Source organism: Stereum hirsutum (assembly GCF_000264905.1).
Source record: "Stereum hirsutum FP-91666 SS1 unplaced genomic scaffold STEHIscaffold_4, whole genome shotgun sequence".
Lineage (NCBI taxonomy): Eukaryota > Fungi > Basidiomycota > Agaricomycetes > Russulales > Stereaceae > Stereum > Stereum hirsutum.
In genome coordinates this window covers 543,960-570,146 of record NW_006763134.1, presented here as the reverse complement: position 1 = coordinate 570,146, position 26,187 = coordinate 543,960, and the positions used below count along the sequence as shown (strand labels likewise).

The 26,187-nt window shown below is 50.3% G+C and overlaps 7 protein-coding genes across 7 annotated transcripts; 2 read left to right on the top strand and 5 right to left on the bottom strand.

Annotated features, from left to right (window-relative positions):
• Nucleotides 1-201: 201 nt before the first annotated feature.
• Nucleotides 202-3,371, top strand: STEHIDRAFT_93780 (WD40 repeat-like protein; the record flags this gene model as incomplete). Its single annotated transcript, XM_007301698.1, has 15 exons — nt 202-342; nt 442-547; nt 609-678; nt 738-800; nt 888-951; nt 1,021-1,105; nt 1,163-1,185; nt 1,280-1,435; nt 1,511-1,580; nt 1,651-1,823; nt 1,920-2,146; nt 2,234-2,423; nt 2,538-2,666; nt 2,733-2,774; nt 2,846-3,371. The coding sequence occupies 15 exons, from the start codon at nt 202-204 to the stop codon at nt 3,116-3,118; spliced, it is 1,812 nt and encodes a 603-aa protein (XP_007301760.1). The 3' UTR covers nt 3,119-3,371.
• Nucleotides 3,372-5,044: 1,673 nt separating this feature from the next.
• STEHIDRAFT_166795 (uncharacterized protein) lies at nt 5,045-6,715 on the bottom strand (the record flags this gene model as incomplete). Its single annotated transcript, XM_007301697.1, has 5 exons — nt 5,045-5,194; nt 5,296-5,571; nt 5,672-5,939; nt 6,049-6,117; nt 6,188-6,715. The coding sequence occupies 5 exons, from the start codon at nt 6,713-6,715 to the stop codon at nt 5,127-5,129; spliced, it is 1,209 nt and encodes a 402-aa protein (XP_007301759.1). The 3' UTR covers nt 5,045-5,126.
• A 1,141-nt stretch (nt 6,716-7,856) lies between these two features.
• Nucleotides 7,857-9,559, top strand: STEHIDRAFT_119615 (delta-sterol C-methyltransferase). The gene is made up of 6 exons (XM_007301696.1): nt 7,857-7,895; nt 7,962-8,108; nt 8,165-8,527; nt 8,594-8,679; nt 8,742-9,149; nt 9,219-9,559. Exons 2-6 carry the CDS (start codon nt 7,964-7,966, stop codon nt 9,261-9,263), a joined length of 1,047 nt encoding a protein of 348 aa, XP_007301758.1. The 5' UTR covers nt 7,857-7,895; nt 7,962-7,963; the 3' UTR covers nt 9,264-9,559.
• Nucleotides 9,560-10,502: 943 nt separating this feature from the next.
• On the bottom strand, nt 10,503-13,075 carry Shlcc5 (laccase; the record flags this gene model as incomplete). The annotated part of the gene is made up of 17 exons (XM_007301695.1): nt 10,503-10,545; nt 10,610-10,705; nt 10,779-10,948; nt 11,017-11,202; nt 11,273-11,350; nt 11,466-11,611; nt 11,670-11,720; nt 11,784-11,920; nt 11,985-12,077; nt 12,142-12,177; nt 12,229-12,256; nt 12,308-12,421; nt 12,472-12,549; nt 12,604-12,646; nt 12,706-12,774; nt 12,835-12,886; nt 12,942-13,075. 17 exons carry the CDS (start codon nt 13,073-13,075, stop codon nt 10,503-10,505), a joined length of 1,554 nt encoding a protein of 517 aa, XP_007301757.1.
• Nucleotides 13,076-15,084: 2,009 nt separating this feature from the next.
• STEHIDRAFT_119614 (uncharacterized protein) lies at nt 15,085-15,674 on the bottom strand. The gene is made up of 3 exons (XM_007301694.1): nt 15,525-15,674; nt 15,206-15,456; nt 15,085-15,146 (listed from the first exon to the last, which is right to left on the bottom strand). The coding sequence occupies exons 2-3, from the start codon at nt 15,385-15,387 to the stop codon at nt 15,089-15,091; spliced, it is 240 nt and encodes a 79-aa protein (XP_007301756.1). The 5' UTR covers nt 15,388-15,456; nt 15,525-15,674; the 3' UTR covers nt 15,085-15,088.
• A 472-nt stretch (nt 15,675-16,146) lies between these two features.
• On the bottom strand, nt 16,147-19,713 carry STEHIDRAFT_119613 (glycoside hydrolase). The gene is made up of 19 exons (XM_007301693.1): nt 19,546-19,713; nt 19,189-19,491; nt 19,074-19,128; nt 19,001-19,020; nt 18,850-18,941; nt 18,753-18,789; nt 18,673-18,691; nt 18,524-18,613; nt 18,363-18,462; nt 18,247-18,303; nt 18,010-18,174; nt 17,795-17,951; nt 17,661-17,737; nt 17,494-17,607; nt 17,060-17,431; nt 16,889-16,997; nt 16,494-16,828; nt 16,326-16,412; nt 16,147-16,256 (listed from the first exon to the last, which is right to left on the bottom strand). Exons 1-19 carry the CDS (start codon nt 19,658-19,660, stop codon nt 16,227-16,229), a joined length of 2,334 nt encoding a protein of 777 aa, XP_007301755.1. The 5' UTR covers nt 19,661-19,713; the 3' UTR covers nt 16,147-16,226.
• Nucleotides 19,714-20,935: 1,222 nt separating this feature from the next.
• On the bottom strand, nt 20,936-24,567 carry STEHIDRAFT_75568 (glycoside hydrolase). Its single transcript, XM_007301534.1, has 20 exons — nt 24,436-24,567; nt 24,074-24,376; nt 23,959-24,013; nt 23,880-23,899; nt 23,732-23,823; nt 23,620-23,671; nt 23,523-23,556; nt 23,378-23,467; nt 23,227-23,326; nt 23,120-23,176; nt 22,880-23,053; nt 22,665-22,821; nt 22,530-22,606; nt 22,365-22,469; nt 22,180-22,304; nt 21,869-22,115; nt 21,698-21,806; nt 21,312-21,643; nt 21,165-21,251; nt 20,936-21,084 (listed from the first exon to the last, which is right to left on the bottom strand). The coding sequence occupies exons 1-20, from the start codon at nt 24,542-24,544 to the stop codon at nt 21,061-21,063; spliced, it is 2,349 nt and encodes a 782-aa protein (XP_007301596.1). The 5' UTR covers nt 24,545-24,567; the 3' UTR covers nt 20,936-21,060.
• Nucleotides 24,568-26,187: the final 1,620 nt, after the last annotated feature.

Genomic DNA, 26,187 nt, shown 5'->3' with positions numbered 1-26,187 from the left:
GAAAGACTAAAGTGGAACTGAAGACGCGTCTCGGCCACGTGATGGCGTTATTACGCTCGACTGGATATGGCAAGTCTCCTGCCTCTTTCGCGCATACACGGGGCCACAGATGATCGAGATCGGGCTCTGCAGCTCTTGGTGAGGTATAGCTTGCCCACAACCACCATCTGCTGCAATTTTTACACCCTCTATAACAGTAGTATGTCTTTCACGCAGTCCGCATTGTACACCGCGAATCCAGCCACAGCGCGTGGCGTGTCGACCAAACTCGCAGCATCAAAGGAGAAGATCGTATATACCAACGGCCGAGCTGTATTCGTGCGTGCACAGCGCTGTATTACTGTGTACTTATACTGATCTGCTGCAGATCCGTGATATCAATGTCGGTCAATCTCTATGTTTTAGTAAGAACGTGAAAGATTGATGAGAGCATCATTGTAGAATCCAGGACTTGGTGTGGCGTACACCGGACATACCCACAATACCACTGTGGCCCGGATATCACCCACTGGATACTACTGTGCCTCTGCAGATGTCACTGGAACAGGTGCGCCTCATATTCCCATGCTGAAATTTGTTGTCTCGGTATCAAAGTATGTACTTGTCAGTGCGAGTATGGGATACTGTCGGAGAAGATCAGACTCTCAAAGGATCATACAAAGTCATCGGTGGTCGCATGTGCGTACATTCATAAATTATGAAGACATTCAATCAGCTGAATACTCGTCACTGTGTAGTAACGATCTGGAATGGGATGGAGAAAGCAAACGTATCATTGCCGTTGGAGACGGTCGAGAGAAGTATGTGTTGTTCTCACTTATTTATCTTGAAGCTTTCCAACCCGTCGACTGTTACTCATATGCACTTCTCACCGTTCGCCGCACTAGATTCGGACACGCTTTCATGTTCGACACTGGGACAACAACTGGAGAAATTATCGGCCATTCTAAGGTCCCTCTCATCTTCTCTGTTCCATAGACAGATGTTGACGTGGGGTTCCAAAATTGGTTTGACCGTTAGACTATAAACGCAGTGGCCATCCGGCATCAAAGACCATTCCGCGCAGCTACAGCCGCGGACGACAACTTAATCGTCTTCCATCAAGGTGCGCACTTCCCCAAGCAAAAATCAATGAGCGTTCTCATATCTTGACCCATAACAGGCGTACCCTACAAGTACGACAAGGTACGACATACTTCTTCCTGGCACACAATTATGAATCTGAATCACTCTCTTTCTGTATCTTTCCGTAACTCATACTTGTGCAAAATAACCATAGACAATCAAAACCCACACCAAATTCGTCCAAGACCTTCGCTTCTCTCCCTCTGGTGACCACTTCGCCAGTGTCGGCTCCGACGGTAAAGTTTTCCTCTACGAAGGAAAAGCAGGAGATGTACTCGGAGAGTTCGAGGAGGGACACAAAGGCACAGCCGTAAGTGTCTCTGCGACACCAACTCGTGGAATGTGGGGAAGAAACGAAAACATGAAACTAATATGAGTGAGTTAGTACGCTGTTGGATGGAGCCCTGACTCTAAAGCTATCTCGACGTCCTCCGCCGATGGAACAGTCAAGCTTTGTAAGCCTTTCTTTTGGCACTCCATCTTCTGTTGACTTGTTAATATCTGTTTCGTGGTCGACCTATTCAGGGGACATCGAGACGCGCAAAGCTACTACGACATATACTCTTGGATCAGGCCTCGAATCACAACAAGTCGGAAACGTATGGAGTGCCCCAGACACAATCGTCTCGCTCTCTTTCACTGGAGAATTGAATGTATTTGATAGGAGGACGGCCGAGAAACCGGTGAAAGTTCTCTACGTAAGTCCCCTTCTTCCTGTTTCGCCTCCTTCTGTTCCGTCCTCGTCATCCTCTTGACCAGAACACGTTCATTAATATATTGACACCATGTCGTAGGGCCCTCAAAAAGCCGTAACGTCAGCGGCCCCTACATCCTCTTCAACATTCATGGTCGGAACAGCGGATGGCCGTATCCTCTCATACGACGCTGCAGGCGAAGCGAAACCCCTTGGTGGACAAGGCCACACGAATCTCGTCGCTGCGATTACCAAGGCTGAGAGCGGGAAGGTCTATTCTGCTGGATTTGATGATAGGCTGAGGGAGGTCGAGGGGGAGAAGTTCACGTATGTGGCACCCTTCAAACCTTCCGGATAATCGACCAATGAATCTGCGTTACTGACGCAGCTTTATTCATTGACTTGTCTGAGTAGAGCTGCCTCCGCGCCCACAGGCTCCCAACCAAAATCGATCGCCGCTGCATCAGACGGCACGGTCTTTGTCGTTGGAGCTGCCGACAGCGTGAGGGCAGTGAGGGATAATCAAGCCGTCGCAGAAGTCAAAGTGAAGGGCAATCCGAGTGCTGTCTCTGCGAGTGGGAGTTTCGTCGCCGTTGGGACCGAGGTATGTCTAGTTGCCTTCCCTCTGACGCCGACCCTCCTTCGCGGGAGAAAAAGAAGAACATGTTGCTTCATTATTGACTGACTTTTGCGGTATGGGTATGGCGTAACAATACAGGACCAGAAAGTGCGCCTCTTTGACTGGGACGGCAGTGCCTTGAAGGAGATCGTGTTGCTGGAGGGAAATAAAGGCGTCGTCAGTGCACTTGCCTTTTCGCCAGACGGTTCAAAATTAGCTGCTGGTGACGTGAGTTCGGCTGAACATCCCTAGACTCGTTTAGTATCAACCTAACCGTAATCTTTGCGCTCGTAGTCAAGCGGAAAAATCGTGTTGTACGATGCTAAAGAACATAAGGTTCGTCCTTCTCTCCTCCCTTAGAGCAAACATGAGCCATAACGAAACAATGATTACGCACGCCACAACAGGCAATAACCTCCCGCTGGTCCTTCCACTCCGCACGAATTCACTCCCTCGCATGGACTTCCGATTCCCTCCACTGCGCCTCCGGCTCCCTCGACACCCACATCTACGTCTGGAGCGTCGAGAAGCCAGTAAAGAACATCGCGATCAAAAACGCGGTCAGTGGCGGTGTCAACGCTGTGTTTTGGTTGGGCGAGAGTGAGGGTGGGAAGGGCAAGGTGGTTGGGGCGGGGGCGGAGGGGTCTGTCAAGGTTTGGGAGGTTAAGTTTCATCAATGAGGTTGCGTGAAGTGTGTCTGAGATGTGCAACCTAAAGGTGTGGACCAGGGAAGTACAAAACCGAAGAATATACAATGATGAACGTGCGAGGAGGAATAAGGATGTATGGTCGGATGCTATCGTGTTGTACAGTTACCTTGCTTGAAAGGTCCATCCCACCCTCGTAATTGCACTCGAAAACGATCCCCCACACAAACATACGTAAACAATGATGTGTGGCGACGTCGCCTGTCGTTGCCACACTGCTTTTCGCAGGATCATTGGTTCTTGACTCTGAACACATCGCTGCACATCGTCGCACATCGTTTGATTTGTTTCCCTTGTTCGACATGATTTGCCTTTCGTTACGGGTCATGGATGATGCCCACAAACCATCATACTCCTGCGTATGTGTGTACCTCTCTTCATCGCACCAAGTCATAAATATACGGCCTTCTTTCTGCCCACGACCTTTCACTCTTGACTCTCACAGCTCTCTCAAAAATATCAATTCTTCTGCCGCGGGAATTGGTGAGGATGGTGCACCGTCGACAGGTCGAAGCTTTCTACAGTTCATTTTATGTCAGCTGTCCGACGGAACTGACAACGTCCTCGTTCTCTTCATAGAGCATCTACCAACAGCGATAATATGCCTATTGTCTCCTTTGCCCCTGCTCTTGGGTCTGAAATCGTTGTCAATCGCCTGAGGCACCTGATTTCATTCGCTAGGAATATTTACTTTGCCGCTCAGGACTCCGTGCAATGCAAGCGTAAACGCGCAAGGAACAAGCAAACATCGACGCCGTAGCCAGAGCTATTCTCTCTTCGTTCATCGAGGACTGATCCTCCATCACTCATCATCTATCGTCAGGTATCCTGAAACGACTTGTGGAACCATCCTGCCACTCGCTGCTGTGACCCTACCTGCTTCACTAGGGCATGCGAAGGCCTCCCCGAAACCCCTGATCCCGTCGACCCGCATTTGAATCATTGTTAGATGACTATCATGAATATTAACAAGCTTTTGGCGACCAGAACCATGACGTGCTCACCTCGAAACCTAACTGCAATTTCTCGCATCTCCGCTTTTTATTTGTACTGTTCACATTGCCTGTTGATATGTTCGTGCTTAGACGTTTGGGCATGCAAAGGACATGCATCGAGGATGACAGTGACTGACGTACGCTCAAATCCATGTCTCACTCATTCCGCACGACCTAACACACATCCTCGGTCACTGCAGCCGAGGATGTACTGAAGTTGGATAACGTCTTATCCGACCACGGGCATAGAGGCTGCTACCGAACTCAAGGCCATCAAGTACAAGCACTAGTGGCAGCAATCGGTATGTGAAGTACTGAAAGAGCAAAGATCTAGGTGGCCTACTAGTAGTGGTCGAAGAAAGGGCGTCATTCGCTACCAAACACGGAGGAATGTGTGATCTGTTAAGTAGCAGGCCAACCCAACTCACGGACAATTTTGTCGGAGGTGGATTCGTTGTGGACGGTGGGCAGTCCCTCCTCCTGAGGTTCTATTTGTGTCCGGTGGTTTTGGATTGGGCACTTCAAATGATCAAAATTATACTGTGCATACTATCCATGATATTTCACATCCTGTACAGTTGGCTACCTAATTGCATTCAGAGCGGAGGAGCTCCAAATTTAAACCTCTCCAAACTAATTTTCCAAGCAAGGTGGCTGTTGCCGAAGGCAGCGCTCCCCCAGTACGGAATGGTATGCGGTACCTATGGACTTTTGTGAACTCGGTTTGAACCCTGCCCACGTATGGATAGATCTTATGCTGAACAGATGCTCCCGAAACCTGGGTAAACGTTATACCCTCCCTGGATGTGCTGGCGGTCAGGAAATCAGAGCCATAACGCACTGACCCTTCGGCACTTCGCATTCTGGTGCATGCAGCTCCGTCAGTTATAACCTACATAGCATAGATATATTCGTTTCAAAATCGGTGCCTCTGCCTCTATAAGTAAATCATACACGGACAGTGAGTCACTTCACTACAGTACTGATCAAAGACTATGTTCCTCGTAATTCTTCCGTTTCTGCTCCTCACTTAATTTCTCCCGCAACGCGAACACTATTGGTGGCGAAGAAAAAAGAGACAACGCGGGTTAGCACATTACTGAATCTTCTTCACCTAGACAAATCACTCGGAATGTAAAGCCAAGTCCGACTGACCTCTCATTGTCCATTCCAGCCGCTTTAACGCGTCCTTCGTATCTTCAATCGGTGGCAAGTTGTTCTCTGATGTTTTGGCTGTGACCACAGCCCGTTCGTGACTGCCGTCCGACCTCTTCTCATGTTTCGACCCGATGAGGGTAGTTCGTCCGCTGCGGAACGAAGCGGAATACGATGGAGATGAGGGCGTAGAGGGAGGTGGAGGGCGGACTAGGCCATTGAGTATGGCACGTATGGAACTTAGGTTGATCCCCAGGTTGGTTGTTTCGTAGCGAGCTAAATGCATGCATGCAATACACGTGAGTGCGTGAGAGTTGGCGATCACCATGAAAATCAAGGACGAATAACATGATATGTGAAAGCTGTGCGAACTGACCGATACCACCGTTCTTCAACAGCGTTTTAGCCAAGCCAAGAAATACGAATACGTGCGCAAAAGACTGGACCGTGGCTCGGCTTTCCTCTTCCCATTCTGTCACAAGATACGCGGTCGAACGGTATACGACTATGTCTCTGGCGTGATGATTGTGGTCGAGGCGGAGGTCGAGGCGGGCAATAAGGGATTGAGTGACGGTTTGGAGCGTAGTGAGCATGCTTAGGAATGCGTCGTAGTCTGAGGTGGTGATATGTCTTGAGGATTTGGACTGGTGAATGAAACGAACCATCAGTAAAGATGCGATACGGATAAACGATCAGAGACTATTGTAACCGAAAACTGATGCGATGATGCGTTTCAAAGGAGGATGTACGCACTTTCGGTGGATTGTCAGTCAGAGTTGAGGAGGAAACTTCAGACCCACATCGAATACGCCTCTTGACAGCCTACAGTAGAATAACCAGAAACCTCGTGAGCGGCCGTTACAATGACCCGAAGAGAAGAGGCTTTGCCTACCTTTTCCGAAACTGCAACGGTTCTTAAACTCTCATCATCACCAGCATGACCAACACTTTTCGGTCCCGCATTACTCGCGCTCCTTGAGGCAGTGGGCCACGCCACGTCCACAGCCCATCTCATCGCCCACACCACAGGTCTGACTACAACCCTCCTGACGATTTCCTTTCCACTGCCTACTATACACTCCAACTCCACCATCCTCTCACTGACGAGCCGTACAGCATCAACGGTGCTTGATGGAAAGAGCGTACGGTCCATAGGGATCTTATGTTCAAGATCTCGTTCGTACGGTTTAATGGACACGTCGATCCATAGTTGTGTCAACGAGTCGGTCCAAGGAGTGTCAATTGTCAGCGCTCTGGATGATGATATGTCACAGGAGTCGGAGGACGTAAGGATGGGCTTAGGTCCAGGTGTTTCCCAAGGAAAGGGATGACGAGACCTGCAGGGTAGTCGCTTGAGATTAGGTGTGGAAGAGACTGGTAAGGAATCGACGCTGACGCCGTCGTCGAGCGCAGCAGACATCGGGAGAGGATAATGATGGAGGTGGAAAGGTGGAAAGAGCCTTCGAGCGCTAATCCATTACGGCGAGGATGCCCCACACAATTGATGATCATCTCACGGGCTATAGGGTCAAGAAGGTTATGTCAGAGCAAGGTCATCCTGGAAATTTCATAGACACATGTCTTACGGGGGTCGAAGTAGTAACGAACCGGAAATACTAGATCACATTCCTTTGAGGTGTGGAGATGACTTTAGCGAGTGTTTCTGACGGGTGGTTTCGGCGACTGCCGGACTGAGAAGGTTGCATGAAGTGCCACCCGACGAGCGCCACACTTTTCCTCAGCTCAGATCTGCATGTCAACTGCAAGTATCTTCAAGCTTCAAGCTCATGGCTTAAATACATGTTCTGTGAGTCGCTGACGGGCACCATCCTATGGTCAAAACGGAGGCTCTGGACTGCTACTTGAGGAGTAGGCTGGATTCACCGTATCAGGCCCACATGCCCAGATTGAGGAAGATCACCGAGATGGTAATGCAAAAAGTTTGATTGGCTCCAGCAGATCGTACGAAAATGTGCAGAGGTCCTGAAGTTCTATAGTATCAAATTGCAAAACACCAGCTGTTGGAATACGGACAGGCTTTAGGTCTTGATACCGCGGTCTTTTATAGAGGAGCACTGTAAACGCGTTAACGGCCGTCAACGGCTACGTTGCTCAAAGCGGCGACCCCTAATGGGGGTCTCATTGTTCACAAAATGGTCATATATGCTTTTCTGGTACCATGGTGGCTCCGAGCCTGCTATAAGACACCACTATGTGCCGTTACTACTATCATACAAAGTGGGCAAGTACTCACCGTCTGGGCAGAACGGTTTCGACAAATGGAGAGAACAGGAAAGACGAGCCAGTGCGATTTTGCGAGAATGAAAGCGAACCTAAACCTACCTAAACTGGCGTCAAAATTAGTTCATGATAAGCTGAGTTACGTGTTGACGCGACGCGTCTGTGGCTGAAATCGGGTGATGGCACGTGGGAAGGTATTACCGAAAGTAGCGAGGCGGAAGGTCGAGCAAGTTGTGGGCCGATTTTTGTTGGGTGCGTCCCGAAAGTATATAAAGCCTAGCAACCGCCGTGGGCAAGCCCCCCGACCCCCCTCTTCCTCATCCACCTTTCTTTCAATCCTCTCTCACCCCTACACCTTCGTGAGTTTATACTCGAGTCCTCCAAATGTCAACGAGCGAAGCACTGACGGACTTCTCATATCTTAGCCATGTCTGCCCCCACTGAGACTCTTGCTGACGGCCGTGAACGTTCTCGTATCTCGAACTACAACGACTTCTGGCAGAAGGACTTGAAGAAGGAGGCTGCCGTCGATACCGAGAACCGTCTCGACAATTACACCGACGTTGTCAACGGTGAGTATCTATGCCGTCCTCCGCCGCGATACCTCTTCCTGACGTGAACCCTGCAGGCTATTATGATGGTGCTACCGAGCTCTACGAGTACGGTTGGGCCACATCATTCCACTTCTCTCGCTTCTACAAGGGCGAAGCCTTCCACGCCTCGCTCGCCCGTCACGAGCACTATCTCGCCTCCCAGATGAGCCTCAAGCCCGGCATGCGCGTCCTCGACGTCGGCTGTGGTGTCGGTGGTCCCGCAAGGGAGATCGCTAGGTTCTCGGACGCGAACATCGTCGGTGTCAACAACAACGACTTCCAGATCGGAAGGGCGAGAAAGTACACCAAGGACGCTGGCTTGGAGAACCAGGTCCAATTCACCAAAGGAGACTTCATGAAGCTGTCAGAAAAGTTCGGGGAGAACTCGTTTGATGCAGGTATGACTTTGTTTTCGTGTGTTTTGATTTCATTGAATATTTACTGACGATGGATATTTCCTCCAGTCTACGCCATTGAGGCTACTGTACACGCACCAACATGGGAGGGTGTGTATGGTGAAATCATGAAGGTTCTCAAACCTGGAGGAATCGTGCGTCTACAATCTCCCACCCGTCATTCGGCTGCCTTTCTCACCTATTTTCCATTCTTAAGTTCGGTGTCTACGAGTGGGTCATGACCGACCGTTGGGACCCTTCGAACCCAGAGCACAAAGAGATCGCCCACGGAATCGAATTCGGTTCAGGTATCCCTGAGATGCGTCCCATCGGCCTCGCTCGCCAGGCCCTCCTCAACGTTGGCTTCGAGATTGAGCACGAAGAAGACCTCGCCGACCGTCCCGACCCGGTGCCTTGGTACTACCCCCTCGAGGGCGACATCAGCAAGGCGCAGACCGCTTGGGATTATTTCACCGTGTGGAGGATGAGCTGGAGCGGTAAGCTCGTGAGCCATTCGGCGATGAGGGTCATGGAGTTTGTTGGGATGTTGCCGAAGGGGACATGTGCTGTTGGTGAGAGTATGAAGGTTGCCGGAGATGCGCTCGTTCGGGGTGGACAGACGAAGGTTAGTACCCGTCTAATTTTCTTTTTTTGCACTCGGCATCATATCGACTCACTTTCGACTCGTTTACAGACCTTCACACCGATGTACCTCGTCGTGTGCCGCAAGCCTCTATAGACGCTTCAGCTCCTCTCTTTCCCGCCTCTTCCCTCGCATCTCGTCTCTCACACTGCTCATCCATCATATCGGGATATACGTACTACACTCACACTACATCCTCTTAACAAGTATTTTATATCTTTTACATACTGCTCACGGCTCTGCTCTTCGGACAACTTTCGCTTCCTTTGCTTGTCTACCTTCTTTTGGGTGGACAGGTCGATACCGGTACCAACGTGGTTTGACTAGCTTGACCTTTTATTATCTTTTTTGGTTCGAGTCGGTCTGCGGCAATACATTCGTTCTGTGGAAGTGATGATATACGTATGCGAATGCTGCAAGGAAGTCGTTGTGATTTGCAGCTTGAAGATACCGGCGACACAACCATGGCAAGGAACAGCAGAAGTGTAGCCCCCGATAAATGTGACTCTTCCCCAACCATAGGTGCAGATTTCAGCCGTCGTAGACACAGGCGTCATTTCACGTCTCTGACATTAAAATCAGCCAGCGTCGGTCAAAAATCTCAGGCAGGATGTTTGCCGTCTCTGGTCTAAGCTCTAGCAATTTTTCCTTGGCGATGAGGGCCCGTTTTCAATGTTATTGTATCCCCGTGCCTCGAGTTGGTGTTGCGCAAACCTATGGGTATTGATAGTGGGGGATCTCGGGCTGCTTGGAGGAAAATCACAATGTACGAAGAGAACGTGAAGCTGAGTCATGAAGGCGTAAGCTCGACTCCGCTATATTATTGCCTCAGCTGGGCCACACCACTCGTCCGCTGGTCTGCAAAGGGCGGAAGGCGGAAAGTACGACAAACACTGTCTGTTCCCCCCTATATTGATTTGGTGGGAACAGATTCACTTATTAGCGAAGCGGAGTATCAGAATGCCTTGATAGTCAACCATGCTTTGATAGCGGCGTACAGGTTCGGAGTGAATTCAATGACAAGATCGATGTACGATATTACATTGAGTGAGTCAGGCTGCCAGACGTATGCAAGTACCCTATGTAATGACCGTCGCAGAGCACAATGATGGATGTAAATAAAATAAAAAGTACGAAACAGCGCACAAGCGATAAAGAGAAAAAGAATCAAAGTCCCAGTGAGCCCATAATTATACCACAGTGTGTAGTGGATTCGGAAAGATGGAGCGGCGGCAACCATCGTTTCACTGTCCGAAGAAGCAGCGACGGACACCCGAAAGTGTTCGGGAAGCGTGGCGTAAGCCAAAGGAGTCCAACCCATGCTGATTACAGCCTTCATGCAAGCCCAGATGCGTCATAATCGGTACACAGGCCGTCCCTAGAATACATACAGAACAGACCGGTCAGCATGGGAGAAACAACAGGTGTAAGGTATATCGTACCAGGCATCAATGTTCACCGTGGTGTCAGCAGCGATATCGCCGGTGTCCTCCGCGAAGACTATAGCAAAGCCAGCGGCCAAATGCCAGTCGATGTGACTGCGGAGAGCGCAATGTTAGTCACAGGCTCTCGGGATTTGACGTTCTAGGAAAAGCGTGGTGGGAGACTCACCAATGCAAAATCCACGGGCCATCGTTGTCGGCAGTGAATCGGAAGGTAACGTTATCACCCGCAACGCCACTGTTCACAACGTCGCGCTTCACTGGGTTGTCGTAGTTGTAGGTGTCGCTGCCGGCGCTACGGATGACGTCAAAGGCGTGTCCGTGCAGATGGATAGGGTGCTGGAAACATCAATGATACAAATTTGGTCAGAAAATGCCAAGTCCGCGTATGTTATACTCAAACTTACAGGTGAACCAGCAGCTCCTCCAGGCAAGGAAATTTCGACGGTCTGATTGCGCGTCAGCCCAATAATGCTTCCGGATGGGAGAAGATCCGCAGCATCTTGCGTGCCACTCAAGATCTGGAGAAGAACGGGAACTGTCGGTGGGGTGAAGGCGACGCCGTTGACCGTGAACTGAAGGGTAGTGGCATCCTGAAAATCCCAACACGCATTAGCATCCAAGCAAGTATTGGGAGGACTGGGCAGCTGCTGAGTTACTCACAAAAGCGATCGCCAAGTTGAGGTCGACGTCCGCACCACCTGTCTCCGCAGTTCCAGGAACACCAGTAGGGTCCAGCGGCTAAAGAAAAAAACATAACCGAGTGAGACGGGATGCATATGGGGAAGGAAGGAAAGTCTAAGTCGCGTGTCCGGAGGCAGAACAGAGATGAGCGGGTGAAGTGATTTGAACATACGTGAAGATCAGTCTCCGCGAGCGCCATCGTGGCGGTAGTCTGGTTTGTAGTAGGATCAACTTCGTCCGCGCCGTCATATCTGAGAATGGCAACGTTCAATCCTCCATCGAAGGTGGTGGTTCCGACGTCCGGGAGAGCACGGATCCCTGCAGGCTCTCATCAGCAACGGTTGGAGACTGTGAAGTACGAGATAGGAATACGTACAGTAGTTGTCGACGGTCTGATTGGCTTCGAGCACGAAAGAGTAGCGCTGCCCTGATGGATTGATCATGCTTCAGCAAGACATTTATAGTGAAAGACTTGTGATTAATTGCTTACCAGCGTATATTTGGATAGAGTCGGTAATGACAGGTTCGGTGTTTTGCGCATCAGCCTCTATGACAGTCATGGTGTGCCCGTCGATAGTGAAAACGTAGTTCGGGTCGCAGGAAATGTTGATCAAACGGAAGCGATACCTTCAGAAATAAGATATCAATAATGAGGAACTTCGGTCATTCTGAACGTAGAGATGAGACTTACCTCGTTCCTTGCGTAACAGTGATAACGGCGAGATCAGAGGCAGGTCCATCGGTGTAGCGTCCCAAACCATTGATTAGTGTAGAATCGGGCGTACTGAAGCAGTGAAGTGTTAGTGACAAAAATAGAAAAATCTCTGCACAAGACAAATTAAACTCACGGCACGAGGCCAGCATCAGGGGCAAACGTATGGTACCTACACCAAGGTCAACGACTGTACGGTGATGTCAAGAAAAGAAGAAAGTACCAATCGGCCAGAGTGATGATGGTAGTTTCTATAAATCGGGTAAGTACTATGCGCTCTTGACGCAACGAAGTGTGCTCACCGTCATCGACATCGTAAAGGTCCAGGTAAGGGTCATCTGGGTCATAGATGACCATAGGGCCTCTGAGCCCGTCACAATATTGTGTTGAATGGTGGGAATGGTACCAGAATGTACCTAAATGCAGGTTGAGAGAGGAAAGTGTAGAGATACGACGAAAGGCATACCAGCTTGTCCAGGGACGCTGAAATCGTAAAGGAAGGAGTTCCCTGGGACGATTGGACACTGACTAACGAAGGCCACACCTAGAAGGGGCAGTGAGCGATAGCGAAGGTCAATAAACGAGAAATTTGGCGTACCATCCATGTTGGTAGTGCCGGCTTGAAACAAACCGTGCCAATGCTATTGAGAAGCACAATCATGAGCACACTATCCCATTAGCTGTCGAGAGGCAGTCGTACAATGGTTGTGGTAGTGAGCATGTTGTCGTCGCTCAAGTCATCGTAGACAGTGATTTGAAACTCGTCGCCCTAAGGTTGTACGGTGTGAGGATGCAAACAATCAATGTCGTAAACGTATCGAGTACTGACGGTATCGCCCGTAATCAGTGGTCCTGGGAACGTGCCGCCAGCGACAACCGTGCTAAGGACAGGGATAAGTATGTGCAGATATACGCAGATAGAGGGAGGAGGCGTACTCGCGAGAATAGCCATCGGGCGAAAGGGCAGTATTATTGACATGAAGATCGGTAATAGGGCCAATTGCAGCCATGGCTCCGAGAGCGGCGAACAATGGAGCAGCCAGGGCTGCGGAAGCGAGAGTGTATGTCATCGTCGTGACTTGACGAAAGAAGGGAAAGAACGTGAAGAGAACGTGGAGAGAAGTGATAGTTATCAACGGGGCTGCGAGATGGGTCGGTGTGTTGTTGCATCCTGGACGCGTGTCCGCGACTCTTATACGTCCTAATGTGGGACCTTCGCTAGGCTCTGTCGCGGGTCTATCTTGGGAATAGAAGCCTGTCTTTGCCGTCAAAAAATTGTACCTGGGAGTGAAAGCTCTTTTCCCCCAGGAATTGATGCGATTAGCTGTCGCCACAGCGCAGGGCAGAACGAACAATCCCCTTGTTCGAACCAGGACGGAGTGGGACCCTCCGGTACTGCGCCCCGTACTCAAGAACGGACCCGATGCTCGCCATCAACAACACATGTCGTCAGCGGGGCCGTTGGCAGAGGTACGAACAGAGCTGCGGAAGACGACAGAAGGCACTGGCTGATCAGTGGGAGGAATCTGCCCGTCTCCGCGGATGAGCATTGGCGCATAACCACATTGACGCAGAACCGTCATAAGCAGGATAGCTGTGTGCACGAGGGATGTTGATACGTCGGGCAACATGCTTTCAGGTACTCAAAAGCGCAGGATGTACGAATGTACGTACAATATGCGACGCGTACCTCTCTATCCATTGCGGACATTTGGCTCTATCACAGTCTTGTTCGCAATGACATATATTTGAACGTATCACGGGGTCTCAATTGTCCAGGACACTGAAGCAGATGCCCGACTTTTCGAGACATTTCTGCGCTCAAAATTAGTCAAAGAGAAGCGCATGAAATATGCTACGTAGCAGCGGCTCTCTTAGCAATTTGAAGTATGACATGCAGGAGCATTCTAGAGAGCTAATTTCCGAGGTCGCTGTGGAAGGCACCGACTGCGTAAGAAGCACCGATGAAGAATAGACTGAGCTTCATGCAGTCCAAGCTGCGAAGTGATGTATATATCCAGAGGAAATGAAACAAAGCCATCGACGAGCAGAAAAAGAAGCATAATAGCACAGTCATCGCGCGGGCCTGGGAGCCACAAGGTGGCGACCACGTTGTCGTCGCGGTACCATTCGGTGATGTCGGAGAACCCCGGCAACGCCACCTGTGAGTCAGTCCACTTCCTCGCACAGGGACTTGCCCAACGAGACTTAACTGTTACGGTCGCCGTCCACGCTTTCGAAATGACCGTACCACGAACTTACTGGTTCTTTATTTTTTCCCTCGAGGGCCCGCTAATTAATCCAATTCGTCATGGCGAGTTGAACTGGCAACCCTACAAGCCTTCACTCCCAATATTTATCGTCAACCTGAAACCCAGTAATGTTTGGAACTCGTCCTCCGTTCTGCTGTACAAACCAGGTCAGTTTGGCAACCATCGCCACCGGCATAGCTTGAAGGAGTATCACAAAGCTCTCCACCAAGAAGCTGTCTATGCTCACGCTCGCTGCGCCCCTTGAATTCTTTGCAAAGCATGAGCCCAGAGACCGCGTCAAACACCAGCTTGAACGTCCAGTGCTCGAGGCAGTACACGGTCATGACCAGTATGGTCTGAAGACAGCCTAGGTCATCCGGATTTAATGGAGTGTTGTTCAGGTCCGATGTTCACCACGGTTCTGCGGATCCGGCTGCTTCAGCGCCGTCGCACGATGCATAGCGGACATCTGAATCGTATGCACAGGGATAATCCCTTTATTTCTTTGAAGAGAGAGTACCGGAACGTCTAATCTTGATGTGAAGGCAACCGCTGCACGGCCTTACGAGCTGTTTTCTCCCCAACCAGAGCCAGGCAACTCCGCAACGCTCGTCGCTTCTTGCGCAGTCGTTTGACATGCTCTGCGTTTTTTATTATGCTCCCTCGACGGCCGACCACTCGCACTCATGCCCTGAATTCTGGCCGTCGGTTTCGTACCTTTTCAGCACTTGGGTGTTTTCTGTTCAGGTTTAAAGCCATCAGATCACGACACAGCGAGATTCATCACCTCCACTACACACGCTCATTCAATTCACTCACGATGCGCTTTTCTCACCCTTTCCTTGCCACCATCAGTCTCTTCCTTGCTGTCAATGCAGCTCCCGCAGCAGTACGTTTGCCTTCGTATTCTTCGATGTTGTTTATACTGACGACGACCCTTCTTCTCAGGAAAGCGAAGCTTCTGTCGACGGGTCTGCAGCTGCGGCCAGTGTCGACGGGTCTGCAGCTGCAGCCAGTCCGACGAGCGTCATAGCGAACGGCACCACGTCCTGGCCGGTCGTCACTGCTACTCGCCTCATGAACTCCTTCATCTCTGAGAGCCCGTACTTTGTGACGGTCACCACAGTCATGACTTGGACGCAAAGCCCTTCGGCCACACCCAGTGCTTCCGCTTCCGCTTAGCCACCTCTTAGGTTACGGTCAGTCCCTCTCCCCCATGAGGATCACACTCAGGGTCGATATACGATGTACTGATGATGTTCTCTAGGAGGGGCGATACCGCAGAACTACCACTCATGCCCTTCGCCAATCATTTTTCGATTATCACGAGATCATGTCTTTCTTTTTGGTGCATGATGGTTTGGGTCTCTCTGGGTGGAGCCTGAGGTCTCCGAAGGAATATTCGCTGTTGTTATGTTATTTTTACTAAAGAGCATCTGTTTGATTATTTAACACTACCCGTATGGGCTATTTTGATACGCGATTGTGCGCTAACCCGAGTCTTTCCCTCCATCAAGCCTTTGTCCAGACCGCAGATTTTGTCCACAGCATCAACCAGCAATTTAGCGCCACAGTTGCCTGACACGAGTGCGGCATCCTTTCACACAAGATAAGGAGTGGGCATGGCATGGGTATTGTTTCTCAAAGATGGGAAAAGAGACCGTACTCTGAGGATGTCGCAGTCTCGGAGCCGGCGACTTCATGGAAATTCAGTGTAGTGGCCGCGGACACTCGCTTGAGGAGATCTAAGGACTCGGTGGAGCACAAACATATCTATGGAGAGACTGATAGGGCGATACTGCCAGTAGACATTGATGAACACGAAAAGGCTGTATCAACACGGAATTCAGAGCGATCTCCATAATCCCCCTACCGGCCCTTCAAGTTTCGCTACCTCTCGCGTAACCTCACCACATATTCCTCATTACCTTTCTCATGCGTCGTGCTGACTCACGAATAAAATCTTCCTTCAGATCATGTAGACTTCCAGGTAAGTGGTCTTGATCATTGTTTCCTTGTTAGTCCTATCGAGGGAAAAAGGTGCCTACTAGAGGAGAAATGGACTCACCAATGGTAAGTTTCGTGAGCTTAAACCCACCGCGATAGTGAATGTCCCCGTTGGGATGAACCACGATTGTCTCGCTACGGACCAAACCTGCACGCATGCAAGAATGAATCGGTGCCGGTTTTAGGTCAGTGAAAGCGAAATTTTGCAGGATGTGGGCCAAGGACTCACGCTCAGGTCCTTCCGTCTCAACTCAAACGTCGCCGTACCCTTTTCACCCGGCTTCAAGTCCTTCACTTTATCGAAACCTCGCAGTACGCGAACAGGCTCGCCGGCCTCCGGTATGGACACATACAACTGAGCAACCTCACTGCCGGTGGCGTTTCCCGTGTTCGTAACGGTGGCGGAATAAGTCGCAATCACGTCGTACAGAGAGCTGCCCGTTCCGTTTGAGCCATCGAAGGGTTCCGCGGTATTCATGATAGAAGTATTGTCAGATTTGAAGGTGCCGTCGAATTTGAGGCCAGAGTACTCAAAAGTGGTGTATGAAAGACCGTAGCCGAACTCTGGGTGAGCCACTTCGTATCAGCACGAAACTATTGTGGCCGGAAAAGGCGAATACATACCATAGCGAGGAGTTACATTCTTGCTGTCAAACCATCGATAATCTATGAATACACCCTCTGTGAAATTGGATTGGGGCGCCGGGATGGGATCGGTCACAATGGTGTTGGGCTGCGAAAAAGAAGATAGGATCAGCGCCAAACTTTGCTCGAGTACTTACAGGACAAGCCTACAGGATAATCGTCCTCAGACTTCCCCCAGGTAAAGGGCAACTTGCCACTCGGGTTCACGTCCCCATACAGTACAGGGACGAGCGCATTCCCAGACTCCTGACCTGGCATCCATGCCGCAACAATGGCCGTCACATTTGGATTATTCGCCCACTGCTCGACATCGACAACGCCAGAGATATGCATCACGACCACTACGTTGCTGGAAGACTTGACGGCAGCTGCGATGAGATCGTTTCCATTGTGATTTAACAAAATCGTCTCGCGATCAGCGCCTTCCTGTGTCCAGGACTCTACAAAGACAAGTGTCACGTCGGATATTGGGGCGAGCGTTTGTATGGAGGTGACATCGTCGTCACTGAGGATCCATCCAATCTGGACGGCGAGATGATGGGGATTAGAATAGAGACAATATAAAGTAGAGAGGACAGACGCACCTCACTATCGTCAGCAATTGCACGAGCTTTCAAGGCATCCAACGGTGTAACGATGTAGGGGGCATACGCCCAACCAGAACCACCGCCTAGAGTCAACGTCCCATTCTGCGGGTCCTGTTCGAGACATTATTAGGAGAAGAGTGTTGTGAGCTGGATTAGATACGCACATTGACATCGGTACTACAACTAGTATCTCCTTGACCGCAGAGGTTTGGGCCTATAGCGCTGTCCCCCGCGTCAGTTCCTATATAATACGCCAATGAGCGAAATGTTGCTATCCGAGGCGTAACAAGGTACACACCGACAACAGCAATACGACTCGGTTTGTTGAGAGGCAGTCCACCGGTATTCTTGAGCAGAGTGATGGATTGGGAACCAATATCGCGGATGAGGGTCTTCGTTGCTTTCTTGCGCACATCACGATACAAATCAGGAGCATCGAAATCGCTGTTCGCGTTCTGGATCAAATATAATCAGACCAGAGTACGGGACCATGCGTGGTTTCACGATGCGTACAAAAACGACATCCGGGAGAGGGTGTGTATCTTGCTCCAGCCAGAAATAGGGTGTGAGAGTGCGTATGACCATATCGTTCACTCGGGACTCCGGAATGGAACCATTTCTGACGAATTCGGTGATATTGGCCCAGAATGCACCGGAACCAGTGCCACCAGGCATGGACTATGATCAAACAGAAATGAAGATATGAGAAAGGAATGAAGAACGTTAGACGACATAATTCTAAAAACGGACCATATCCAACCCTCCGAGTGCAGAGGGAATAGCATTATGCTGTCCGCCCCAGTCGCTCTATGTTGCCAGGATTACTTGTCATGGCGCAGAAATATGACATGTGATGCGAGACCCACCATGACACTGCCTTGAAAGTCAAGCTCAGTTTTGAGAAGGTGATTCTGAGTGTAAGCGTCGTTACAGGCATGTGTGCCGTTGATATCATTGTACGAGCACCTAACTCAGTCTGTGTAAGGAGAATCCTGGAGCCTGGCCAGATACTTCGCAAAGAACTGACATGACGTGGCTGGTCCCTGCACGAACAGCTTCGGCAAAACTCCACAAGTAAACTTCGTGCGTTGTCTTGTCATCGATGTTTGAGGATATGCTATGTAATCAAACATCGGTAGATGTACTGGAAACCCGAGGAATATTCGAACCACGCACGATGTTAAAGCGGTACCGCCTGTGAGAAAGAATGATGTATTCTTAGTATCACATCATCGAGTACTCTTGTGATAATTTACCTGGGTTCCTGAAGGTCTCTTGCTCATAGCCGATGTACTGTGGTATGCATCGCTGTCAGCGCACTCGTCTCAGTGAGAATGTAGTTGTCGGACTGACATGTTTCGACGTCGCTTGGACACGAGAAGCCTGCAAACCCTGAACACTCTGGTAGCTTGCTTCTCCTGTGGCATAGGGGTCTGCAAACCACCCTAGAATAAATAATGCTTGTAAGCAGCTATTCCTCTACCAAAACGCATAGTCGTCTCACCCTCCCAGTTACGTCCGCCACTAAAAACGGTTGATCAGTATGGGCCCAATGAATTCATACATGAATGCCTCACCGTGGAGCTCGACCCAAAGGTCCACCAGTCACTGGCGAAAGTGGAATGTGAACACCTGCAGAAGTATACTCGTGAGTCACAATCAGGTCTAAGCTTACACGCGATGCGAAAAGACCTTGATCATGAAACTCTTGGCCCATGGCCTTGGATCTTGCAAATATTAAATCTCTATCCCAGGTTGCCGCCGTGGTCAGACAAGCGGGGAACTGGGAGACACCATGAACTGGTCGAACTCCAGCAGGGCCGTCTTCCAAGCATAGCTCTGGGATGTTCAGACGAGCGACGCTCCCCAGCATACCGACACAGGGTCCGTCGATTCCACTTGTCAAATTTGCTTTCTCTTCGAGAGTCATCTGCCCGACGAGTTCGCTGGCCTTGAGGAAGGCATCATGCCAAGCCTTTCCACCGGTGGCGTTGACTGTGGCAAAAAACGTTAATGTTCAATAAGATTACCATAGAATTGGTCACTCACAAGGTGGCCATTTGCCGCTGTCATCGGCGTCTGCGAGGTCTCGGCGATTGTCAGAGTGAACAGCGGCGATGCAGATAGCAGCTGACAGGATCAATGCAGCACGTAGCAGCATCATCTTTAGGATGAGAGGGACGGTCGACGTCGGACTTGAGGACTAGCCTAACACAGTCAATAGGTTGCTTTTATGGTCTCTTGTATGGTCAGAAGACATGGAATGAAGGTGCAACGACGTGTCGCGCCGCTCCTGACTCGGCATTCATGATTACCAGTTGGGTGTCGAAGGTATCAAAAACCCGCACATTCGCCATACGAGGAATAAGTCAGGTGCAGCCAAAGAGGCCTTCCCGCTACCGTTATATACGTTTTGGCCGAATATAGGTCAAAGCCGTACACGGATTTGAACACACCACAAATGGGGCAATAGCGGAGATTTCCTTCTATGTCGAGTAATCTAACAGGTTTCATTGTAATGCAGGCTCATAGTAAGTTATGAACCGCATGGTATGATCAGGCTGAATTTCGAGGAATAGCTCGTACCTGAAGCAACAACCGGCTGATTCGTGCTGGTTTCTGACGAAGGACCGAGCGGGATGTCTGATGACACTGGGCTTTCTATCAGCCAAACGGGCCGCCTGTTGGAACTGGTTCTTTATCTTCTAGAGTATCATGGGAGCGAGCATCGTGATACTGAGCGAAGGATACGCGCAAAGGCGGATTGAAAATGGATAAAGATATGTGTTTGGTTACCGCGGAGGCTCGAATACTAGCACGGAGAGGGACTGGATAGCAAGCAAAATTGTGAGTATCGGCAGAATGGTGAAGAGCGCGCAGAAAAGCGCGCTTACCTCGTCCATGATACTGGTTGCCTGAGGTGAGAGATTCGGCAGCGGAGGGTAGCCTGTAGCAGATTTAAGTAGTTCGAACAGCTTTGGATCCCCGTGAAGTAAAACAACCTCCAATCCGGCCAGTTGCTGAGTCTCGCAGTGGTGCTGTGTGATTGCAAAACCATGTTTACTACCAATAAATGGTTCAAGTTGAGCTCTTGAAGGAAGGGCCGACCCTGGCCGACCGTATAGATACTGTACGACGGCCACGGGTCTCTGTTTGGCCTTGTTTGGCTACTTGGGCCACTCTCTTGACCCCACACTTGTGGCGAAGAGACAAAGAAGACCAGTCGCGGCTACAAGTGCTACAAGTGTCATTCCATCGTTCTCGGCCTTTTATAGCTCTCAAAGCGTATGATGATGATAGCACCAAGAACCAATGCATTAAGTCGTCAATCCTGGATACTCGTAGCCTACACGTACAAGCTATAGCGATACTAAGATACAGCGCGAAGTTCAAAATAACTATGGTGCGATGAAGTGGAGGGGGAAGAATGAATATCGTATACGTCACGTTAGATATCGTTGATCGATTATCAAACTCTTGATTGGTCGTCTCAACACATTATTGTAAAAAAAATAGGGGAGGGAGGGAGATTTTTTCGTGGTGAACGCTACCGAAAGACTGAAGTTATGAAGATGACCAGGTGGTGGTCTATAGAGGGGATAGGAACACAGGTCAGAGGGACACAAGGTTAAAAAAATGACGACGATTGCCTGAAATGTAGAACTCACCAGAGGAAGAGTGCGGGAGCTAGCGCCAACGGAGATGGTGAACGTCCCGTCCGGAATATACCAAGTCTGCTTCTCGACGGACCAGACCTATGTAAGAGCATGGCATTAGAGCGATTCGCGAACTCAAACATATGATGAGAGACTCACACTCAAATCCTTCCGCCTAAGCGCGAACGTCGCAGCCGCCGAAGCGCCAGGGGCTAAATCCTTCACCTTGGAAAATCCACGGAGGACACGGACGGGTTGGTCCGCCTCGGGGATCGAGACATAGAGTTGTGCGACTTCGCTACCGGTAACATTGCCAGTGTTGGTGATGGTGGCAGTATAAGTAGCAACAGTGTCGTAGATGGAGTTGGTGCCGTCCCAATCTTCGAAAGGTTCGGCAGTGTCCATGACAGAAGTGTTATCGGCTTTGATTGTCTCGTCGAATGTCAGGTCAGAGTACTCGAAAGTGGTGTATGAGAGACCAAAGCCGAATTCTACGAAGGTGGTCAGAAAATTTAGCCGATGGAATGGGTAGAACGAGTGCATACCATAGCGGGGAGTGATGTTCTTATAGTCAAACCAACGGTAGTCGATGAAGAGACCCTCGGTGAAGTTGGTGACGGGTTCGAGGACAGGGTCATCCATGATGGTGTTAGGCTGTATGAAAGTTGTGTATCAGAACGTGTGCTCGAGTATGGCGGCAGGGGTGAGTAACATACAGGATAATCATCTTCCGACTTGCCCCATGTAAATGGAAGCTTCCCGCTGGGGTTGACATCGCCATACAGAACGTCGACCAACGAGTTGCCAGATTCTTGTCCAGGCATCCACGCAGCGACGATAGCCGTGACGTTCTCGTTGTCGACCCACTTCTCGACGTCAACGACACCGGGAATGTGCATCACAACGATGACGTTGCTTGAGGAGTTGACGGCGGCGGCGATGAGGGCGTCACCGTCGTGGTCACTACGTCCAGAACCAGTCAAGTCAGGCAAAGAAAAAGATAGAGGTGTAGGTAATGAAAACGAACAGTGATAGGGTTTGTCTATCAGCTCCTTCGGTCGCGAAAGACCGGACAAAGACGAGAGTAACATCGGATTCAGGAGCAAGAGTTTGGATGGAGGTATTGTCATGGTCCGTGAGGATCCAACCAATCTATCGATCCAGGGTGTAAGAGAAAACGAAAAAGGGGTGTAGCAGCAGAGTGATACGCACCTCGCTATCGTCCGCAATCGCACGAGCCTTCAACGCGTCGAGGGGAGTGACGATGTGCGGAGCATAAGCCCAACCAGAACCACCGCCGAGACTCATCGTGCCGTTCTAGAAGCGCAGATTTGGTGAGTGAGTAAAATAAGAGTAGGTGTAAAGGATGAAGCTTACGTTGACGGAAGGCAGGCAAGCAGTGTCAGCCTCGCCACAGAGGTTGGGACCAATCTCACTATCACCAGCGTCCGTTCCTGAGAGGCAAATTGGCTATCAGTCGAGAGAACAGAACAGAGGGTCCGGGGTACATACCAATCACAGCGATGCGATCAGGCTTGTTAAGTGGGAGGCCACCCGTGTTCTTCAGCAGAGTAATACCGTTCGCGCCGATCTCGCGGATAAGACCCCTGGTCGTGTTCTTGCGTACGTTTTTGTAGACATCGGGTGCTACAAAGAACGAGTTCGCATTCTTGAAAGAGGTGCATCAGAACAAGGAGGCATGCGATGACGGAGATAAACGAGCATACGTAGACAACATCGGGCAGGGGGGTCGTGTCCTGGCCTAGCCAGAAATAAGGCATCAGAGTACGGATGATCATGTCGTCCACGCGCGACTCCGGGATCGAGCCATTCTTGATGAAGTCGGTGATGTTCATCCACTGTTCGCCGCCCCATCCACCGAAACCAGTTCCGGGCATGGACTTGAATCGAGATCCTTTTTAGTTGATGCAGACCATAAGCCGGGTATGAGATTAAAGGTAACGCACAACATCCAGCCCGCCGAGTGCCGAGTCAATGGCGTTATGCTGTCCTCCCCAGTCACTCTAAACACATGGTGAGTGCACGCTCAACTATTGAGAAGATAATGACGTACAATAACACTCCCTTGGAAGTTCAATTCGGTCTTCAGCAGATGATTCTGGGTGTACGCATTATTGCAAGCATGACTTCCGTTGACCTCGTTATAGGAGCACCTGTTTCATGCTTAGTATCGACAATCACATCAAAAATGAGACAGGACACACATAACATGAGCGGTTCCAGCACGGACAGCCTCCGCGAAGCTCCAGAGATAGAGCTCGTGGGTCGTCTTATCGTCGATGATGGAGTCGATCCTGAGGTGAGACACATCAGAAAGTAAGCTTTGACAACGAACCTCGTATGACTTACGGGGATTGCACGTTGACAGGATAGATGTCGTAGGCTGAAGAATAAAAGAACCGCTCAATGGGGAGGTTGAAACAATTAAGAATGAGGACCAACGAACATTCCAAGTTGCCGTAGGCATTACGGAACGTCTCCTGCTCATATGCTATGAACTGACATTGCAAGTATGTATGAGTGAGCATAACAGACAGCATACAAGAAAAATAACTCACATGCTTCGACGTCGCGCGGGTTCCCGAGGACTGTAAGCCTAGGACCGACAAGTAGCTCGCCTCGCCCGTGGCGTACGGATCAGCGTACCACCCTAGAATAAATAAGGCGTTTAAGCAGCTATTCCTCCACCAAAACACATAGTCTCACCTTCCCAATTCCGGCCTCCGCTTTTTAACGAGTTAGATCTCATACAAAAAGACAAGCCGCGATGATTTAGTGAACTTACCGTGGGGCACGACCCAGAGGACCGCCGGTCACCGGAGACAGAGCGATATGGACACCTACACAGAATCAAAGTCAGCCATGGTGATTAGACGTAGACAGTATAGATTTTAATATACCCTGGTCGTAGAACTCTTGTCCCATGGCAGCCGCACGAGCATAGATCAAGTCGCGATCCCATGTGGCAGCAGTGGTGAGTCCAGCGGGGAATTGAGAGACGCCATGTACAGGGCGAACACCAGCGGGACCATCCTGCAAGCAGAATTCAGGGATACCAAAACGTTCCACGCTGCCTAATGTCCCGGCGCAGCGTCCGGTGACACCACTGGTCAGGTTGGCCTTCTCGTCGAGGGTCATCTGCGCAACGAGCTTGCTGGCTTTCGTGAAGGCGCTCTGCCAAGCCTTACCACCCGTCGCATTATCTGACGAGGAGCGAGAATGAGAATGAGAATAGAGCATGGGGAGTAGAAGAGGGACGTACAAGGGGGCCACTTGTCAGCATTACCACTGTCGAGCTCATCCCGACGACCGAGTGAGTTGGCTGCAACAGCGCCTAGAGTAGCGAGGAAGAAGATGCCGCGAGTAGTCATAATGACCGGAAATTTGGGTGAAGAACAGGGAGAACTCGAGGTCAATCGGTTCACGACCCTTTACTACCGCAGGCCATTTCCCTTTTATACCGTCGTTCGAACGCTACTCAGGTGCCCATCGAGAACGAAGCCAGACCAATACCGATGGCAATATTCTCGTCGTAGATAGTCCCGACGTCGCGGACTACAGGTACCTCAAAGCATACCTGGTGACCTGGTCAGGCGCACACTCAGGAGTCTAGCGCACTCGTCTGGCTCTTGCAACGGCGACGGGTTTGCAAAAGAAAGAGGGATATCGAGGCGGCGGTGCCTCAAAATATCTGACATAAGCAACGATCCACCTCCGGGTATTAGATTAAGTCCGGGCGATCTATGTCTCGGATTTGTGGATCAACGGTTTTCGCGTCTGTGTTCCGTCATCACACAGGAACACCCCGCAGATCTTGCCCACCCCCACGGGGAATGTTATAGAGTGCTATGTGGGGAAAGGATTGAAGGAAACCTTCAACTCGAAAAAGGTTTCTTGAGGGTGCAATTTGATTGACGAGTCGCTACCGTGGCAAGGGAATCCTGCATACAAGTTGTTCAGACCGGATTATGATCAGTAAATACGTCCGTTGGAATCACGGTCGGAAGTAAGCAGGACATATGCCTTGCCTTGCCCGGAGCCTACTATCGCATTGAACATTCTTCCAATGTCCTGATCACGACCAACACATGACCTGCCTCAAACGCTCTGAAAGTCTCAGGCGAAGCTCGAGTGAATAGTTGACTCGTTGGGGCCATATTCGCAATCAGATTTGTGAAAATGACTAAATTTCAATGGTAAGACCTTTCTTGACGGGATGTTTCGTTTTGCGAAGAGACTGGAGCGGCGTATGTACCATCATGGGCGTCGGAACCGAATGCTGCGCTGCCCAGTGCCAAGTACTCCGGGTATTCAGAGCTGTCCGCAACATGATAAATCCGTTATTTGACGCGACCATAAAGACAAGCAGGTGACATTTACCGGCACTTCGAGGTCCTGGTAGGTCTGAGGCAGGACCTACTTATACGCAACCAATATGTTAAGGTAAAAGACCAGCATTGGTGAGTGGCGGATTCCTTGTTCTTTGGGGGAAACGCACAGGGTGATGGCGATGTTGGCGCCACATAACGAGTCTTCATCTCGAAGCGCATGCCGAGTAAGGCCGGCTCTTGAGATTTTGAGATAGGGGCAAGTAGACCTCCTAGAATTCGGAGCGAGCTGGACGAGCTGGCTCGCTCTCGCATCTGGAGCCTCTACGGATCTTAATATGCGTACAATTAAAACGATTGGAGGATACCCCAGAACAGACGGCATTACGGAAGTCGAGATCTCGGAAGGCTCAAGGCCTTCTCGCCACTGGCAAGCCCTTGAGGAAGATAATTGGCAAGCGTCGCAAGGCGGAACTCATTTGAGGATCTCCATAACATGAAGCCCAGATGGTCGACTGATACCTCGTGATTCGGACTCGCTCTTCATTCAAAGCGCGACGGAAGTGCAGAAGGCTATGATTATAAACTTCTTAGGCGGTACTACGAATGCAAACCCAATACTGTACTTTTTCGACCAACTGTTCGCCCGATTAGGAAATTCCTAGGGTTGGGGTTGGCCGATGAAC